Source organism: Larus michahellis, chromosome 1 (assembly GCF_964199755.1).
Source record: "Larus michahellis chromosome 1, bLarMic1.1, whole genome shotgun sequence".
NCBI lineage: Eukaryota > Metazoa > Chordata > Aves > Charadriiformes > Laridae > Larus > Larus michahellis.
Window position 1 is genome coordinate 144,304,471 of NC_133896.1, and position 19,838 is coordinate 144,324,308.

Sequence of the window (19,838 nt, forward strand, 5' to 3'; positions counted from 1 at the left end):
TGCGGGCCACAGGGGCCTGGCCCATGTATCTGCAGCGCCAGTGGCCGGACTGAGTGCAGGCAAGTGCGTGTGAGTGCTAGTGAAGAGCCAGCTGCACGAGCCCATGGGTTCATGTGAGTGCTGAGTGCAAGTGTGTGTGTGTGTATATATATATATATATTTATGTATGTGTTTGTGCGCATGTGCCTGCTGTGGATACATGCTCAGCCTTGCTACTGTTTGGACCAGGGGGCACGCAGCTGCAGCTGCCTCCCCTCTGTCAGGCTACTGAATTAGATCCTGTTCCCAAACAGCAGTAACCCTGTTCCCTAGGATCACATGTTTCTCTCCATAAAGGAAGACTAGATAACCACTTCAGGTGTACACGGTCCAGGTAGGTATCTTAGTCCTTCTCTTTCGCACACCTAATAAAACCCCTCCTTTCAAAACATCTCTGAGTTGTTTGAGCTATTCCACCCTAGTTTCCTAGTTTCTACTGTAGAATCTACAGTAGATCTGTAGTATCATATCTTCTCCTATACTTTCTGTTGCAGCTTTGCTGGGACAAGTCTTGCCCCATTCGTTCCCACTGGGCGCATCACCTTATTCTACCTACTTTCCCCACCCCGTGACTAGACATAGACGAAGAGAGCAAAAAATGACTAAAGTTAATATTGATTATATTATCATTGAATCATCTTGGTTTATGATAGGAAAAATCTTTCAGTTGTTCAGTTATCTGTTGGTTTTGCTTTGTATTGCAGAGATGCCAGGAAGTGGAATGTATGAGGTAGAAAATATTTCCCTTTGGCCTGGCAGGCAGGGCTTCTTTTAGGTAATAATTGCTCTAACATGCAGTAGGTACAAAAGGTCAGCGTCCAGTGTACTGGTAGTATTTTTAATGCTTTGAAGGATTGAAAACTGAAGCAGAGGAGTGCTTAATGATACTTAATACTTTGTTTTAATTATTCCGTAGAGTCATTCCAGTTGGAATGAACCTTGCAAAGTAACTAACCCAACCTTCTGAGAGCAGGTCAAGAGTGAATTCAGATCAGATCGCTCAGGGCTTGTCCAGTCAGCTCTTAAAAGCCTCCGAGGGTGAAGACCATGCAGCTTCTGTGGACAACATTTTCCAGTGCTTAATTCTTGCTGGGATTTTTTTTCTTTTTTTTTTTTTTTTTTTCCCCCTTCTCTCGTTACATCTAGTCAGACAGAAGCTCTCCTATTTCAGCTGAGGACCATCATCTCATGTTCATACTATGCACTTTTGTAAAGAGTCTGTCTCCCATCTTTATAGTAATGTCCTCAGAAATACCGGGCAGCTGCTGTTTGGCCTTCCTGAAGTCTTCTCTGGTCTGAACAAGCCAAGGTCTCCTTCAGCATTTCTTCATAAGGTGATTTGCTACAACCCCAACCATCTTGGTGGCTCCCTGCTGGGCTTCCTGAAGTTTTTTATCATCCTTCTGTTTTCTTCTTTCCTGATTTTAATGACTAACGAACTTTTCAAACATAATCCTTGCATATTTGAGAATTATGGTACTAAATAGTAACAGAATTTCATAGTCGGGCTTCTGCTTAACAGATACTATTGACTTAAATTATGAGCCGAATAGCCTTCCACGATTATTTAATTTCCTTGGAGAAGTTGTTTTGTTCTGTACTTAAAGATTTGAAGAGCATACAGAAACCTGACATTTCTTTTAGCTTTAACTCATGGCTGGGGAGTTGCATAGCACAACATACCAAAGTAAACATGGAGCTGTTCTGTTTTCCCTTCCCCTCATTCATATTGCCCAAATGTGGGGGGAGTTCTACATCATCTCCTGGGCAGAGGGCATCCTCCTACAGTATTGTGACCACCTTTAATTTAAATTCTTTCTCATTGCTGTGCCTCTATTTGATTTTGTTTCATCTAAGTTACTGGCACCAAAGATTTTTTTCAATAGAGGTAGTCACAGTAAAAGTCTGTTTTAATTGCTAACTTTATGCTTTTTATATGTTTCTGTGAATAAGCTCATGAATACTTCTGTTTCACTTAGAATTTCTTTCTCTGCCATGCCTTCTTTCTTTCTTCAAGGAGAAGAAAAGGGACAGATTGTTTAAGGAGAATCTGGATTTTCTGTTTACAGAGCAATAAATGTTCTGAAATGAACTGCAATTGTGTGTGTTGTAAAATTGCTTTTGTTTGACAGGTTAATAAATCTCAATCGAAGCTCTGAATGACTAGAGATATTAAAAGCTTGTGTTGCCTGACAAAACCAAAGAAACCAACCACTTTCTTGCATTTCTTTATGAATACAGCAAAGGGCTCAGTACTATTCCAGTTGACTGTGGCTCTTATTCTATATGTAAATTCCTTTCTTTATGGGTCTTCCACACAGTTTATTTTGGTGTTTTTTTTGTGGAGAGAATAAACAAAAATCACATTAATTGGCAAAAAGTTAAAAATGCTGTGTTTCTTCAATACGTATGCACGTTCATAGTGTAGACAATGCAGTGACAAACCTTCTTCCAGTGTGAAAAGATGAGCATTTGTATCACATAAACTAACGTGTGTGTATATGTATGCATATATATATGTATTTCTAGACATGAAAATATACAGATCTCTGTCTGTAGAAACATACTATGCAATTTTCACAGAATCACAGAAACTTCAGAGTTGGAAGGGACCTCTAGAGATCATCTAGTCCAACTCCCCTGCTAGAGCAGGATTGCCTAGAGCACATTACTCAGGACTGCATCCAGGCGAGTCTTGAAAATCTCCAGAGAAGGGGACTCCACAACCTCCCTGGGCAGCCTGTTCCAGTGCTCTGTCACCCTCACTGTAAAGAAGTTTTTCCGTGTATTTGAACGGAACTTCCTATGTTCTAACTTGTGCCCATTGCCCCTCATCCTGTCACTGGGATACAATGAAAAGAGTCAGGCACCATCCTCCTTCAGCCCACCCTTTAGATACTTGTATGCCATAATAAGGTCTCCCCTCAGCCTTCTCTTCTCCAGGCTAAAGAGTCCCAGCTCTCTCAGCCTTTCCTCATAAGGGAGATGCTCCAGTCCCTCAATCATCTTAGTTGCCCTATGCTGGACCCGCTCCAGCAGTTCCCTGTCCCTCTTGAACTGGGGAGCCCAAAACTGGATGCAGTATTCTAGTTGTGGCCTCACCAGTGCAGAGTAGAGGGGGAGAATGACCTCCCTCGACCTACTGGCCACAGTCTTCCCTATGCAGCCCAGGATTCCATTGGCCTTTTTGGGAACAAGGGCACATTGTTGGCTCATGGATAATTTACTGTCTACCAGGACCCACAGATCCTTCTCCTCAGAACTACTTCCCAGCAGGTCCACCCCTAACCTATACTGGTGCTTAGCATTCTTCCTCCCCAAGTGGAGGACCTTGCACTTGCTTTTGTTGAACCTCATTAGGTTCTTCTCTGCCCAGCTCTCCAGCCTGTCCAGGTCACGCTGGATGGCAGCACGGCCCTCTGGAGTGTCAGCCACCCCTCCCAGTTTGGTATCATCAATTTTAACTGCTAATGGTACATAAATGCTCTTTGGACTGACTAGTAATGTGATGTTTCATAACCACAGAAAATTTGGAAGGAAAGATTCTTACTAATTAAAAACTGTCTAAGCTGCCCTCCTTTTCTCCAGGGAGGGTAGTTAGGAAGGTACCCAAAGCATAGAGAAAAACTTTTTTAGTTGATAGGGAAGTAGGAGAACATGTAGGAGTGAAGAACTTTGGCTGGAAGCCTGCAGCACTGCCACTGCTGAGCACAAGAACATCTGATTGCGGAAAAGCATTTAAAGTGTCATGAGCAATGTCTTTGCTCTCTGTCTAGATGCAAGATGCTGATAATTTGAAGAAGCTCAAAATGACAATTGTCATTTGATTTTGTAAGATTTTCCTCCTGTTTTATTTAGTAACAAAGTTAAAACTTGACCTGGTTGAGATTATAACAACAGTAGTTCTAGATAGAGTAGTTGTTTCGTTCTGTTATTAACCCATTATCTCTTGATATTCCATAGAACTACTTGTTAAATTACTAATTTACTTGTCAATGAGGAGACTCTTCTCTATGACTTTGAAAATACTGAAGTGTTTTATCTGCAGATGCAGTGTCAATGGAGCAAAGAGAAGGTTCAGTGTCTTTTCTCACATTGTTTTCCTTGCGAAGACTAGAGTTTACAAACCTTTGAAGAATATGAAACAGATGTGTTTAGCTACACCTTCAAGACCTGCAAACACAGAACATATATCCTCAAGACAATCTTTATGTATGGATGAGAAATTTCAGTCCTCACTTTTTAGTCTTATTTGCCATCTGATTTATAAATTTTCTCTATTCAATAATGCATCTTACTTGTGTCTGACTAGAAGTAGTGGAAATCAATTAGCAAAGTTTTTTAATATAATAGAAAGAAAACACTGTGCCATCTAATCAGAAAAAAAATGAGGGAAAAATCACTTGAGATATTTCCTGTATACTGAATCATGGTGTTTGAGATTCTCTTTTACTTCTTCACTTGACAACCTGTCGTCCGTTTTTTGGGGCTTTTTTTGAGTCACAGCATATTTTACCTGGTAGCCAGAACATATCTTTCAGTGGATTGTGTGGCAGTGATACTTTGTCACCTTGACATACCTGCTGCAGTCTTGTTTCCCCAGGGAATCCTTATATACTGTCTGGGAGCTAAAGCTTCCAAGTCATCAGCAAAATGCTGCTTGTACCACTCAGCTGCTTGTCAATTTATCCAGATTCTTGGCAATACCTGTGGCAGTGTCTATTTCTGAACTGATCGTGTTGCTGTATTAGAGGTGGTTTCTTTCAGGTCGTGTGTTGTCATGATTAGAGCAATGTAAAATCACTGTTTGCGGTATGCCATGGTAGTCCTACTAATATATAAACTAATATATAAATATAAACAATTTGATTTTAAAAAGAAGAAAAAAGAGGTGGCCTGTGCTTAGGCAGAGTCAACTTAGTTTTTTACACAAAACAAGGATGTGTAATGTAATTCAGGTGCTTGTTTGTAAGTTGACTGCAAGCATTTGTAGAGAAGGCAGTTTGCCTTTGACTTAACTGTGAAGAATTGTGTTTATGTCAGTATTGGGGTGACTGAAACACTTCCTAATGGAATGTTTTATATTCTTATCATAGGTTCTGTAATGGTCACTTAGCAATATGTTTTGTCTGTATTTTTTGCACATTTGTCATTCAAACCTTTAAATTTAGAAGTTCCATTACAGTACCATCTGTCTCTGGACCAGTGAGTGGCTGCACACTTTTAACAGGAAAGACAAGCAAATTGATTTCATATTCTCAGAAAAAAAAGATAATTATGATGGCTGCTGGACACCAGGTTGACCATGACCCATCAATGTGCCATGGTGGCAAAGGCGCTGATGATGAGGAGTATTGCCAGCAGGTGGAGGGAGGTGATCCTGCCCCTCTACTCAACACTGGTGAGACCATACCTGGAATACTGTGTCCAGCTCTGGGCTCCCCAGTTCAAGAGAGACAGGGAACTACTGGAGAGAGTCCAGCAGAGGGCAACAAAGATGATTGAGGGATTGGAGCATCTCCCTTATGAGGAAAGACTGAGAGAGCTGGGACTGTTTAGCCTGGAGAAGAAAAGGCTCAGCGTGTATCTTAGCAATGTATCTAAATACCTGAAGGGAGGGTGCAAAGAGGGCGGGGCCAGGTTCTTCTCAGTGGTGTCCAGTGACAGGACCAGAGGCAATGGGCACAAACTGAAACACAGGACGTTCCCTCTGAACATCAGGAAACACTTCTTTATCATGAGGATGACTGAGCACTGGTGGAGAATGCCCAGAGAGATGGTGGAGTGTCCATCTTTGGAAATATTCAAACGCTGTCCGGACCTGGTCCTGGGCAACGGGATGTAGATGTGCCTGCTTGAGCAGGGGGGTGGACCAGGTGACCTGCAGAGATCCCTTCCAACCTCAGTCATCCTGGGATCCTGTGATTCTGTGAGTCCATATGAAATTTATGTAGCATTTGCTTATTTTCTGTGTGAATGTGTATGTATATTATGTGTGGGCATCTGTAATCCATAAGGCAGTGGCACAGTAACATGGCAGCAAGCTTTAGAGCTTTAGAGTATTCCAACAGTCACAGAGAAATGGACGTTTAGCTTAAATGGGAAATCAACCCTCATCCCTTTTCCAAAGCCTCACTCAAACAGTTGAAGGTGAGCAAATGCAGGATACTTCGTATCAGTGGATTCATTAGGTAAGTGGTGATTCTTACTCTTTATATAAAATGATTATTGTGTTGAATGAGCAAGTAGTTTACACTTAAGCATATGGCCTGTTGCAGTGTTTGGAGGACTTTGCGCATGAGAGGTCAATTTACAGGCAGATAGGTGGTAGTTTTCCTTTTAAATTAGTCTGCCATCTGTCAGCTTTATACCCTGTTGACAGCTGGACATTATTTCTGATTGAAATACACAAATTCAACAAGTATGGAGTTAATATTTTTTCCAGCTTACTTTTTCATTTTTTGTCCACCTTCCTCTTAGAAAATCTATATCGAGAACAGAAAATTGTCATTTTTAATATAAGTATTTGTTTCCTGTAGTTCAGATATGTAGAAAATTAAAATTTTTTTAGTGTCTTGTTTGGTTTACTTAAAGGTGTTAGTTTGTGGCTTTGTGCTTGGAGTTTTATGCCAATAATATTAAATATTCTCTAAAAGATAGCTTTCATCTGTTTGAAGTTTGAAAGAAAACCGCTTTCTTCCTGATCAGAAAGAGTTAAAGCTACATCTCACCAAGTCACTCCAGACCGGTGACACAGTGTCGTGTACAGTTCGATGAGAAGCTTATTCTGAATAGAAAAAAAAAAGACCTTTTACATGACTTGTTTTCACTCCCAATGAAAACCTGTTTAAAGGTGAATGCCTTTTCTCACCGTTTCTTTCTTTACTGAAGAAATTAGGAAATTACTTTATGTTTGAAGCATATGTGGGTTGTTATTAATACTTCTGTCAAAGATTGTACAATAATTAAGATGATGATGAAACAGATTAAGGTACATTTCAGTATGCAGGCTGGTCTTTCTGGATGGAAAAATAACACTGCTCAAGGAGACATTATAGAACAAAAAGAAACTATTGCCAAAAAAATTACACTGCTTGAAAAAATTGGATGGCTCCATGAGAATCGGCTGCCTGCTTCTCTGAGGTGCAGAGTGATAGTGCAGTAGACAACAGGCACAAGCTGGAACACAAGAAACTCCTACTAGATGCTCATCAAACCGTTTTCACCGTAGGGGTGATGAAATATGGGAACAGGTTGCCCAGGAAGCGTGTGGAATCTCCATCCTTGAAGATACTCAGAGCTCACCTGGTGAAGGCCCTGAGCAGCCTGCTCTGGCTGGATGTGCATTGAGCAGGTGTGTCTCTAAGTGGCCTTAGAGAGGGATCCAGGGATCCCTTCCAGTGTAAACTATCCTACAGTTCCGAGCTCTGCGTGCAAGGTGCAGTTACTTGAATATGTTGTGTATTACATGTCAAGAAAGTCAGTAGTTTTAGTAAAGGTACTTCTGCGTGGAAGGGAAGGCAGCACAAATTAACTATTTCATTGCACAGAATTCCTTTTTTAGGCCACTTTTAGAGATAAGGGGCATAAAAACCCAGCATGTTACGTAGTGTGAGTAGTCTCAGTAGAAAGCATCTTGAGTATTTGCACTATGTCCTCATTAAAAGAACAGTACTCTTCTATGGCTAATCCAAGCTGCAGTTGATTGAGTTAGATATCTGCTGCCAGGATAATTGGACACTGTTTCAGAAACGCCTGGGAATTTCTTGAGGCCTGTAACACAAGTTGCCATTCAAAGTTCCAGTGTGCGGTCCTCTAAACACACAGTCCTCTGTGAAAAGAGTGCTCCAGCCATCCGGAATGATCAGAGTAACCCCTCATGTAAATGTGACCTTCTCCCTGCTTCACAGAGCCACTGTGTCTGGGTCCGACTGTCACTCACAGAAGCACTTTCTTTCACTTGATCGAATCTTGAAAACAAGCAAGAAATTTGAAATTTCTTCTTCCCCATCCAAACCGTTTTACTCCTTCTGGCCGACCTTAAGATAACATCCTATGAACTGGCTTGTGAGAGAGTGGCTGCTGCTGTAGGCTGAAATGTAAAGTGGCATTTATGCAAGAGCTGGAAATGCAGAGTGATCTAATTACGTGCAGATGTAACATGCTTCCTTATTTTTTCCTTTTTTTTTAAATTATGCTAATGATTTTTGGTTTTATCTTATAAGTCTTCGGGTCTGCAACGTCCTCCTAGTAGCAAGTTAATAAAAATCTGAATTAAAAAGCATGTGTATGTATAATTTCCAAACAGTTCTCATATGAATCATCAAATCATAAAGAATGGTGGCTGGTAGTTAGTATTCTGGATACTCTGATGCTTAATTCATTTGATTATAAGTTTCCAGCTTGTTTGTTCGTTTGTTATAGCATTTAAAACCATCTTGGCTTACTTCTCATTTTCCTTAATGGAAGTAAGTCATGGAGCATGTAAGCTGCATGACTTTCTTAAACAGCATGTTTAATATGACTCTGTTATCCCCGGCTAGTCAAATTGGCATATATCCTTAAAATAAAATGAAGTGTAATTCACTATTGCTACTGAGACTTTTCACAACTGTTTCTGGAAAGAGTGTAAGTCCAAACATTAGGAGAGATACATTAATCAAGTTATTTAATTATTGGGTTTTGTTAATTCTTCAGAGAGTTAACACAGTGGGAGGTCAGAATTGCAAATACTGTAGCTGCTTAAAATGCATTTATTCAATAATGTTTAAGTAACTCTGGTGGTTAATGTATGACCCAGAAATATATTTTCCCCTTGTTCCTAGATACTTTGTATATCAAAGCATAGAAAAAAGAAAACACAAGGTACCTAAAAAAAAAACCAGCCCAGCATCTGTATTATGACATGTTAGTAAAGTTGATGGTGTTTCCTCTCTTTTTGTGACTTTCCACAACCTCCCATAAATGATAAACAGCATCTTTTCAGCATCCCAACATTTTGCAAGGTGTATATAGATGGGTCTGTGTTGTATTCTGAATTATATTGTGGTTCTTGAAAATTCCTGGGTAACTCACACTAATAACACAGTTTGTCAGTAGTGGAATTATTTTGAAAATCTGAAAATTTGAGTCGGCAAGGAAAAAGAGATAAAAGTTCTTGAACAAAACAAAAACCATGATTGCAGTAGTAGTATCTTTCAGACTGATAATTTATTTCTTAGATACTACTTAGTTTTGAATTACGACCACAGAGTATTAGCTAGTTTTTCACAATGAGGAAAGTAAAAATACTTTTGGAAGTGAGCAGTCAACAAGGTACCTGTAGAAATGAAAGGTCTGACCGCCTTCTGGTTTGCAGAGATGAACAATCTTGTTCTGAAATCAACATGAGCAGGCTGTACTCAGTGGATTTCCTCCTGCAGCGTGTTTTGAGGCTCACTCTGATGCCCTTTGAAATCAATGGAGATTTTTTTAGTGCTATGATGGAATTTGAATTAGGCCTTAAATGCTTATGGAAGACTGCATTGTGCATGTATACATACGTAATTTAATATATAAGGTTACCAAATGTTTCCAGAGTGCAAATTTTACAAATAACACGTCACACTTTTGACCAGTGGATTTGAACATGGCAAAAAATCAATGATAAATAAAGAAGTTACAGAAGTACAATATGCAATCCGTAAGAAATCCCAAACATAGTATGTCATGTTTCTCTGTCATTTGAGGACAGAAGATACAATAATATTCTACTATCCCTGCTAACCAAGCACAGAAGTTGGAGAATGAACATAGGGATAGTCTCTCAGAGTTCTTACCAGCCCTTTTTGAAACTGTGATTTGAAACCTCAAAATTACACTCTCTTCTCCTTTTGCAGGGGGGAGGAATAACATTAATTATTAGTCTTTAATTTTTGATGACTTTTTCCCCAGAATGCCTGTTGATTATTTTTTTAATTTGTTTTTTTAAAGTCAGAGTACATAAATGCAGTGGGTTTGAAATGGGGTTTTATGTATGGTGGGACAGTGATTCTGTCAGTAGTTCCTCAGAAGACAGGGTAGTTTTAACTTAGCTCTGTGTAAGACTTAAAAGGACTGAAGTTTTTTTTAAGTATATTTTGCCCAGTGGAGGACTTAACCATGTTGGTTTCAGTTTGAACAGACCACAGGGAAAATGTAACAGTGGTAACAGAAAAAAAATGAAAACTGGAGTTTAATATTTTCTCATTAATTACATAGTATGTGTTTCTCATGGAGCATATGGAGAATACAATGTAAAAATAATAATATATTAAAAGAAAGGGAAGAAAAGGAACAAACAAATACTCTGTTCCTTTTCTTCTCATTCTATTTATCAAAGGGAATTAAATACTCAGTACTGTCACCAGTAAGACTCTGGTTCGAAGACAAAGTGCTAAAATGTGGTGGTTTAGTCGCCATGTCTGCATGTTTCACAGAGATTAAGGGCCTAAGCAGACCAGACCAGAACCAGCAAACGAAAGATTTTTCTAAGAAAAATCTTTTTCCCAGGGAAGTTGTGGATGCCCCATCCCTGGAAGTGCTCAAGGCCGGGTGGGATGGCGCTTTGAATAACCTGGTGCAGTGGGAGGTGTCCCTGCCTCTGCAGGGGGGTTGGAACTAGATATCTTTACGGTCCCTTCCAACCCAAACCGTTCTGTGATTCTGCTATAATATGAAAGAATTTGAGGCTATATTTACCCATTTTAAAGACAGTGAAAATTTCTTTTCATTTTTAATTTATAGAACGATAGATGGTAGTGTTTAATTTGCAGATGAGTTCTATGTTATCAATTACGCCATCTTTAATCTCATCATTCTGCTTTGGAATTGATACAGGTAGTGTCATATGTGGTCAAGGATATTCGTTTGATAAGCACTGCCCATGTGTATATATCACCTACACAGGTTTTTCAAATTCTTAATTTCAAAACTGATTTTAATCTTTTGTCCTTCCAGACTTCTTGGTTATCACTAATAACAATAACACTTATGGATATCCCTGTTAGTTACATAAATATTCCGTCCAGACATTTACACTATATAGGTTGGCGAGGGTCTAAAGTACATACCAAGGATCTAGCAAGCACTCTTTTCTTATATTTTTAAATTTCATGTCGGAAGATGAGGTAATGAGGTGCCGCAGTGATTTTATTATTTCTTCCTTTGGTTAAGTGATTAATTTCTCTTTTCTAGATTCACAGAGTGAAATATAAATTAGTATGCTTTACTACTTTACTTTTTTAAGCATCTATTTCATTCCAAAGTGAACACTGTCCTATATTAGTATGACCTTTTGCGAGATCTCATAGCAGTAGTATTGATCAGTGACACAAGTTTTAGAAATAATGCAGAGAAGCAGCCAGAATCTCAGCTGAAGTCTGTATAAATCTCATCTGTCTCTCTCAGTTGGAGTGATGCTGATATTGCAATACTTAGGCAAAATGGGGGAGAACTTGGCTGCTTTCATATCTCTGAATTTAGTATGTGGGTGGGCCAGGACAGTGAACAGTTTATAACATCTCTGTGCAGCAAAGTTAATAAATCCATTTTGTATGTGAACCTCTGTAAACCTTCCATCATCCATTAAAAATGTTGCTGTGCTGTTGACAGTAAGTGTCAGTAGCAAGAAAGGCTGGAGGAAGACCTAGTACACTTACTTCCTGTAACATTAGAGCCACTGTAATTATGGGTCATTTGCCTGGCTTCTTTGGTAATTAAGAGTTTTAATTGCTTCTAGTTCCAGGGAATTAGTTAAGCTTTTCGTTATGCATATTGCCTTCCATAATCGTCGGCTCCTCTCATACGGTAAGCTTAGTGACATCATGGAAGTCAATTAGGTCTTTCAAGGCAGAGCAGTGAAGTACATTTCTTTGTATGGGCTGGATTAGAAAAGGTTTCTGAAAGGCCTTAATAATGCTGTTCTGTGCAACATTTAAGCTTACTCTTCAACAGGCAAAGCCTGTCAGGGTTTCATTTACTGTCCTTACAGTGCCTAGGGTCACAAACTAAGATACTGTTAAGAACAAAACCTAGAGGCAGATCCATGCTTTTGTTCTAAGAGCAATTGTTCCAAGCTATGCAGGATCAGCTGGTTACATATTTGTAATTAGTAATAGTGATATTGATCAACATTTGAAAATATCACATTGTTCAAACTGGAATTCGGTGACTGTATAAAGGAAGTGCGCACAAAAGAGATTGGTGCGATTCCATTGGCTTACTAAAAATCATTAATTAAGTTTTACTTTATTACGTGCAAGGTAGAAAGCACCTCTTACCTTCTCTTGGCAGACTCACAAGTGTTTGCTGGCACGTTGACAGGCAAGAATCAGTACTTTAGAAAGAAAAGAAAGCAGAGAGAAAAGGTTCATTCCCTCTTCCTCTTCCACAGTCTCTGATACAGATGGGTATATACAGAGCAAACATTTAATACATCTTGCACAAATGTTTTCTTTGAACATAGTAAAGTTTTTCCAGGTTGCAACTTGGTTCTTTTAGAGCACAGCCAGAACAGACAAATGTGCATCCCTAATCTTCCCTAGTGAAATAGTTGTGCGTTAGAGAGCCTAAAAGATGCAGTATGATATTGTATGTTCTCCCAGTGCGTCATATCTGGATTCAGTCAAAAGTTAAACTTTTAAGTTTAGCAAAACATTACTTTTACCCATTCAGTGTTAGTTGCCACAGCCTATTGTATTGTGAAGAAAATCCATCCTGTGTATGTAGGAATGGATTTGGTAAATCAGTAATGACAGTAGAGAGGGGCGTAATGCACGAGAGAGAAATTTGTGATAAGGCAGAGTTGCATTGTCTGAAGGGTGTGGAGAAAACTGCAGTAACCATCCCAACACCTATGTTGAATTACTGAAATTATTTGTGGCAGTAATTTTGGTATTTGTAGTCGTAGCAGTGCTAATAATGTTGATAATAAATGGTCTGAATTGCAGAAGTGTTAGAAACCACTCATGAGTGTAGGTCAGAATTTTTCGGATGGTTAGATGCCGAAGGTTGCTTTGGATTGTCCATGACCAGAAATTCAAACTCAAGACGGGGTAATGTCAGGAAGAGATGTTTTATTATGTATGTTCTAAAGCATTATCTAATATTATATAAAAGTTCAGACTAGGTGATTTGTTATATATTTATTATTTAATATTTTGATGTTAAGCTACAAAATTCACATAAAGAATTTGTTGATTATTTTTAACAACTTTGCTTCCAAACTGCACTCTTGAATGATTGTGACTGTTGTAAGCCATGGAACTTTTACCCGACTGAACTGTCTTTTCTTTAAAAGTAACCTTCCAATATAATTGCTCATTTTCTTTTCACCATTGCTTTGGAAGAATTAAGCAAATAGAGCAAGAATTCTGACAAGTATCTTCTGTCTTACTCTCCACTCATCCAAAGTCCTAATATTGACCTAGGCAATGTAATCTTCCCTCTCTTGTGTATGTAGAAAACGCCACATTTGTGAGAGCATTGTTTTTGTCATTTTGCAGATTGTAAAGTTGGTCTTGAAGAGTTAAATTGCCTGCCCATAAAGGTATTTAAGCACTTGCTTAACTTTAAGCTTGTGCTTAAACCCATCCCTATAAAACAAATCACCTAGAAACATCTGGATAACCAGTTGCTGGGATTTAAGTATGCGTGTTGATGGTTTTTTGAATTTAAGTGAATTTAAGGTTAATTACCATGCAGATGTTCAAATTGAGAAGTTTGTCCTTGTCCTAATTAGGGGTGTCAAACCAGGAATTGAATTTAGCTTTCCTAATAAGTTTTATTTGGGATCATTCTCTTTTAAATCAAAGCATTAAAAGTTCATAGTAACATTATTTTTTAATTTTTTCCCCTCACCTCCTTGTTTCTCAGTGTCTTGTGTTTGAAGATGCACCACTTGGAGTCAAAGGAGCCCTGGCTGCAGGAATGCAAGTAGTTATGATTCCAGATGAAAAATTAAATCCAGACCTTAAAAAGGAGGCAACACTACTGCTGAACTCCATGGAGGATTTCAAACCAGAACTGTTTGGTTTACCAGCATATGATTAATGCCTAATCTCCATGAACATGCACTTGACTGCGGATCAGGAAAGTGGAATGAAATTTTGTTATGATTTTATGATTGTTTTGCATCTTTTCCTTTCTTCTTCAAAACTAGAGCACAAGAATCCTGTTAACACCAAGTCTTCCACACCTTACCTTTGAAAGTTGACTGGAATGTTTACAATTTGTCCTCGTGATAAATGCTAAATTAAAGCAGCATTTTGTCTTGTGAAGTGAATCCAGCCTTGTTCTCTGCTGTGGTGGGCTGACTCTGGCTGGATGCCAGGTGCCCCCGACAGCCACTCTCCTCAACTGGACAGGGGAGAAAAAATGTAACAAAAGGCTCGTGGGCTCAGATAAAGAGAGTGAGAGATCATTCACCAGTTACCGTGACAGGCAAAAGAGATTCTACTTAGGGAAGTTAATTTATTACCAATCAAATCAGAGTAGGATCATGAGAAATAAAAACTAAATCTTAAAACACCTGCCCCCCACCCCTCCCTTCTTCCCGGGCGTAACTTTGCTCACAAATTCTATACCTCCTCCCCCACAGCAGTACAGGGAGATGGGTAATGGGAGTTGCAGTCAGTTCATCACACATTGTCTCTGCCGCTCCTTCCTCCTCAGAAGGAGGACTCCTCATATGGTTCCCCTGCTCCAGCATGGGGTCCCTCCCATGGGAGATGGTTCTCCATGAACTTCTCCAGCACGGGTCCTTCCCGTAGGCTATAGTTCTCTACGAACTGCTTGTGCTTGGGTCCTTTCCACAGGGTGCAGTCCTTCAGGAACAGACTGCTCCAACATGAGTCCCCCACGGAGTCACGAGTCCTGCCAGCAAACCTGCTGCAGTGTGGACTTCTCTCTCCATGGGATCCCAGGTCCTGCCAGGAGCCTGCTCCAGCACAGGCTCTCCACAGAGTCACAATCTCCTTCAGGCACCTCCACCTGCTCTGGCATGGGATCCTTCACAAGCTGCAGGTGAATATCTGTTCCACTGTTAACCTCCATGGGCTGTGGGGGGACAGCCTGTCTCATCATGGTCCTCATCACAGGCTACAGGGGAATCTCTGCTCTGGCACCTGGAGCACCTTCTCCCCCTCCTTCTTCACTGACGTTGGTGTCTGCAGAGTTGTTTCTCTCACATATTCTCACTCCTCTCTCCGGCTGCCATTGCTATGGCCCTTTTTTTTTTTCCTCTTCTTAAATGCGTTATCCTAGAGGCGCTACCACCATCACTGATGGGCTTGGCCTTGGCCAGCAGCAGGTCTGTCTTGGAGCCAGCTGGCATTGGCTCTATAGGACATATGGAGAAGCTTCTAGCAGCTTCTCACAGAAGCCACCCTCGTAGCCTTCCCCATTACCAAAACCTTGCCATGCAAACCCAATATATCTGCACATCATAGAAGCTCCTTGTTCTGTTTCCACTTGAATGGCTTACTGTTTAGATCTTAACCAGAAATCTGTTCTGGATTGGCTTTTATCCCATTACTTTTTTTTTTTATACAGTTACCGCTATTAACATGTTTATCCATTTCCTCATCCTGTACTTGCCCCTCTATTCCCCTTTGTATCCTGTGGTCTGTTTTTTGGGGTTTTTTTTGACGTTATTTGCAGGGTTTCTGTTGTGCTTTTTATGTTTTCTTAATTTATTTTCTTCTTGGAGGTTGAATGTGACAAGTTCCAGGGGTCCCTTACAACCTCCATTATTCTGTAATTTTGTCATTGTCTTTTTTGGCATGGTGAATGCCATAGTGAATGGCATGGAGCAATACAAGGTTATCTCATCCTGCTGTTTAACCAAAATGCTTTGCACCTTCCTTCTTTCATTTCCTTTTATTCTTCTCATTTTCCATGTTGCCATGCAGCCTTCCATTTCTTTCTTGTAAAATGAATCCATCCGGTCTCCCTGCTTCAATTCTGATAAAGTTATGGCCTTAATTCCTTCGTATCCCAATGGCTTTCTCTGTCCATCCTTACTTACCCATTCTTGCCTCTTGAGCCCTTTTTTTACCAAGTTCCCTACAGAAAGTTTTGCTATCTGTTTTTAAAATACAGAAGTTGTATTTTTGGTTTATTTAAGTACTTAAAATTTATTTTCCTGGCTACCGTAATTTCCACAAAATGTTTATGTTGTCATCTGTCCCTCTTACTTCTGTCTGTCTCTGACATCTCATCAAGACCAGGGTAAGGGTCTCTTTAGAAAATGATAGACACGTAGACACGGTTTGGTGGAACCCATGAGTACATGTATGACATGGTGGAAGCAATGTCTTTTACTTCGTCTAAAGAAGAAAAATTATGTATTATGTAGGTTTTATGACTGCTTTATAAAGTGAATTATTGTGTTCAGCATTTAAAAAACAAAGTTTTTAGTTGACTGTCCATAAAATACTCCAAAATCTTGGTAAAATATTAAACTCTGTAAAGACAAGAAGCGTGAACTATGTCAAATAAGGGAATTTCCATGTATTATGAGAATACTTCTCTGACCTCATTTTTTTATTCTAATATCATCTGTTTATCTTCGATCTTCCTCACAAAATTTTTCTGGGCATTTCTGGTGTTTAACTGTTTTAGATAGAAGGGTTTTTTTGGTCAGGAAAAAAAATTAATAAATCATAGATACATCAGTATTCAAGGTGAGTGTCGTTACATGTCTTTGCTCCTGGATTAAAAGAAAATCAAACTTTTACATCTTCTGTGTAGACTGTTATTATTTTCTGTTACTGTAGTCTGTTCATACCTGTAATAATTAAGAAAATTTTATTCAATATGGTCAGTCAAATATGACCTAGGTGGTACCAGAAGATTTTTAGTATGTATAATATAATGGTTTACAGTTAAATGTTTTTCATCTAAGGATCTGGAAGCATTTTTTTGAAAAAAGGGTAAATACTGTTTCAGTGTAGGTATTTTGCATATTATGTTAATTCTTTAGGCCAATGGATAGTGCAGTCAGTACTGTTTCTCCAGTGACAACAACTCATCCCATCCAATATGAATTCCATTTCTGGTCTTTACAGACAAGATAACAGAAATTTTGTTGTATAATTTCTCCTTTGACTTACGTTACATAGAATCATAGAATCTTCATGGTTGGAAAGGACCTTTGAGATCATCGAGTCCAACCATACACACACACAAAAAACCCCTACAATCTCTGCCACTAGAGCATGCCCTGAAGTGCCACATCTAGATGTTTCTTAAATACCTCTAGGGATGGTGACTCAACCACCTCCCTGGGCAGGCTGTTCCAGTGCCTCACCACTCTTTCAGGAAAGTAATTCTTCCTAATATCTAATCTAAACCTCCCCTGCCGCAGCTTCAGACCATTTCCTCTGGTCCTGTCATTATTCACCTGGGAGAAGAGGCCAACACTCACCACTCTCCAACCTCCTTTCAGGTAGTTGTAGAGGGCAATGAGGTCTCCCCTCAGCCTCCTCTTCTCCAAGCTAAACATGCCCAGCTCCCTCAGCCTCTCCTCATGTGACCTGGTCTCCAGACCCCTCACCAGCCTGGTAGCTCTCCTCTGGACACGCTCCAGCACTTCACTGTCCCTCTTGTACAGAGGGGCCCAGAACTGAACACAGGACTCGAGGTGAGGCCTCACCAGTGCCGAGTACAGAGGCATGATCACTTCCCTGCTCCTGCTGGCCACGCTATTCCTGATACAAGCCAGAATGCTGTTGGCCTTCTTGGCCACCTGGGCACACTGCTGGCTCATGTTAAGCTGGCTCCACCAGCACCCCCAGGTCCTTTTCTGCCGGGCAGCTTTCCAGCCACTCTTCCCCAAGCCTGTAGCGTTGCTTGGGGTTGTTGTGACCGAAATGCAGGACCCGGCACTTGGCCTTATTAAACCTCATACAGTTGGCCTTGGCCCATTGATCCAGCCTGTCCAGGTCCCTCTGTAGAGCCTTCCTACCCTCAAGCAGATCAACGCTCCCACCTAGTTTGGTGTCATCTGCAAACTTACTGAGGGTGCACTCAATCCCCTCATCCAGATCATTGATAAAGATATTAAACAAAACCGTCCCCAAAACTGAGCCCTGAGGGACACCACTGGTGACTGGCCACCAAGAGGATTTCACCCCATTAATCACAACTCTCTGGGCACGGCCATCCAGCCAGTTTTTAACCCAGCGAAGAGTACACTTGTCTATGCCATGATTCGCCAGCTTCTCCAGGAGAATGCTGTGGGGGATGGTGTCAAAGGCCTTACCAAAGTCCAGACAGACAACGTCCACAGCCTTCCCTGTGTCCAGAAGGCGGGTCACATGGTCATAGAAAGAGATCAGGTTGGTTAAGCGGGACCTCCCTTTCCTAAACCCATGCTGGCTGGCCCTGATCCCTTGGCTGCCCTGCACTTGCCGTGAGAGCTCACTCAAGATGATCCTCTCCATGATCTTTCCTGGTACCGAGGTCAGGCTGACAGGCCTGTGGTTCCCCGGATCCTCCTTCCGACCCTTCTTGTAGATGGGCGTCACATTAGCCACCCTCCAGTCATCTGGTACCTCCCCTGTTAACCAAGATTGTTGATAAATGATGGAGAGAGGCTTGGTGAGCTCTGCTGCCAGCTCCCTGAGTACTCTTGGGTGAATCCCATCCGGCCCCATAGACTTATGTACGTCTAGGTGCAGAAGCAGATCACTGACTACTTCCTCGTGGATTATGGGTGGGTTGTTCTGCTCTCCATCCTTATCTTCCAGCTCAGGAAGCTCAACGCCCTGGGGGTGGTCTGACTATCAGCTGGTCTGCCTACTGAAGATGGAGGCAAAGTAGGCATTAAGTATCTCAGCCTTCTCCTCGTCATTGGTTGCAACTTTCCGCCCTGCATCCAGTAAGGGATGGAGATTCTCCCTGGTTCTCTTTTTGTTGATGTATTTATAAAAACTTTTTTTGTTGTCCTTAATGTTAGTGGCCAAGTTGAGCTCCGGCTGGGTTTTTGCCTTCCTAATTTTCTCTCTATATAACCTAACAAGATCTCTGTACTCCTGTTACTGTACATAACATAAAGTGTTACTGTAGAGCAATAATTCTGAGCTTTCAAGTGTAAAACAGGTGCCTGTTGGGATCCCCTTCGTTCATAATTGCTGAATTCCAACAGGGAAGTTACAAGGTAGAACAAGCTTTAATAAGCTGTAATTAGTAACTTTTTCAAAGTGTTGCATATATTTAATTTAACTGAGGAGTTTTACAAAAAATAAAAATGAAAAAATGAAGCACATCATTTACAGTTTGCTTCGAAGGAACTGTCATCGAAGTCTTGAATTTTCTTTATAAAGATGTAGAGACATTAATAAATATATCACTGACAAAATCAGGATTACTCATCATGACCACCATGATGAGATCAGCATACCCTGCAATTCTAATTTAATAGCCTTACCTTGTGCTGAGAATTAATAGTCAGAAAAGTATCACTTCACAGTAAATGCTATCTCATACATTTATTTTTTCATACGTTTAGTAATTCAATTGACAGTTGTCAGTGAGATTGTTGCCCCAGATTGGAATCTGTGAACGTGGGCCATACAGTATAACTTTCCTCGCCTTTTAGTAAAATTCCCTTCCATGTACTTTACTGCTTGCTGTTGACCGACTTCCTGGTCCTGTGCTGAACCCTTTGACTGTTGTTGAAGTAAGTCAGTGTTGTGGTTAGCTTTTCTGATGACTGAATGAGAAATAAAAGAGTACACAAAATTAAATTCTTCATCTATAGTAATCTTAATAATCCT

The 19,838-nt window shown here is 40.3% G+C and overlaps 1 protein-coding gene across 1 annotated transcript in view; it reads left to right on the forward strand.

Annotated features, from left to right (window-relative positions):
* PUDP (pseudouridine 5'-phosphatase) overlaps nt 1–16,794 on the forward strand; it is a 71,833-nt gene extending 55,039 nt beyond the window's left edge. The window contains exon 4 of the mRNA XM_074606992.1: nt 13,933–16,794. Coding sequence (XP_074463093.1) covers nt 13,933–14,109 — 177 coding nt within the window. The 3' untranslated portion in view covers nt 14,110–16,794. The remainder of the gene's footprint in view (nt 1–13,932) is intronic.
* Nucleotides 16,795–19,838: the final 3,044 nt, after the last annotated feature.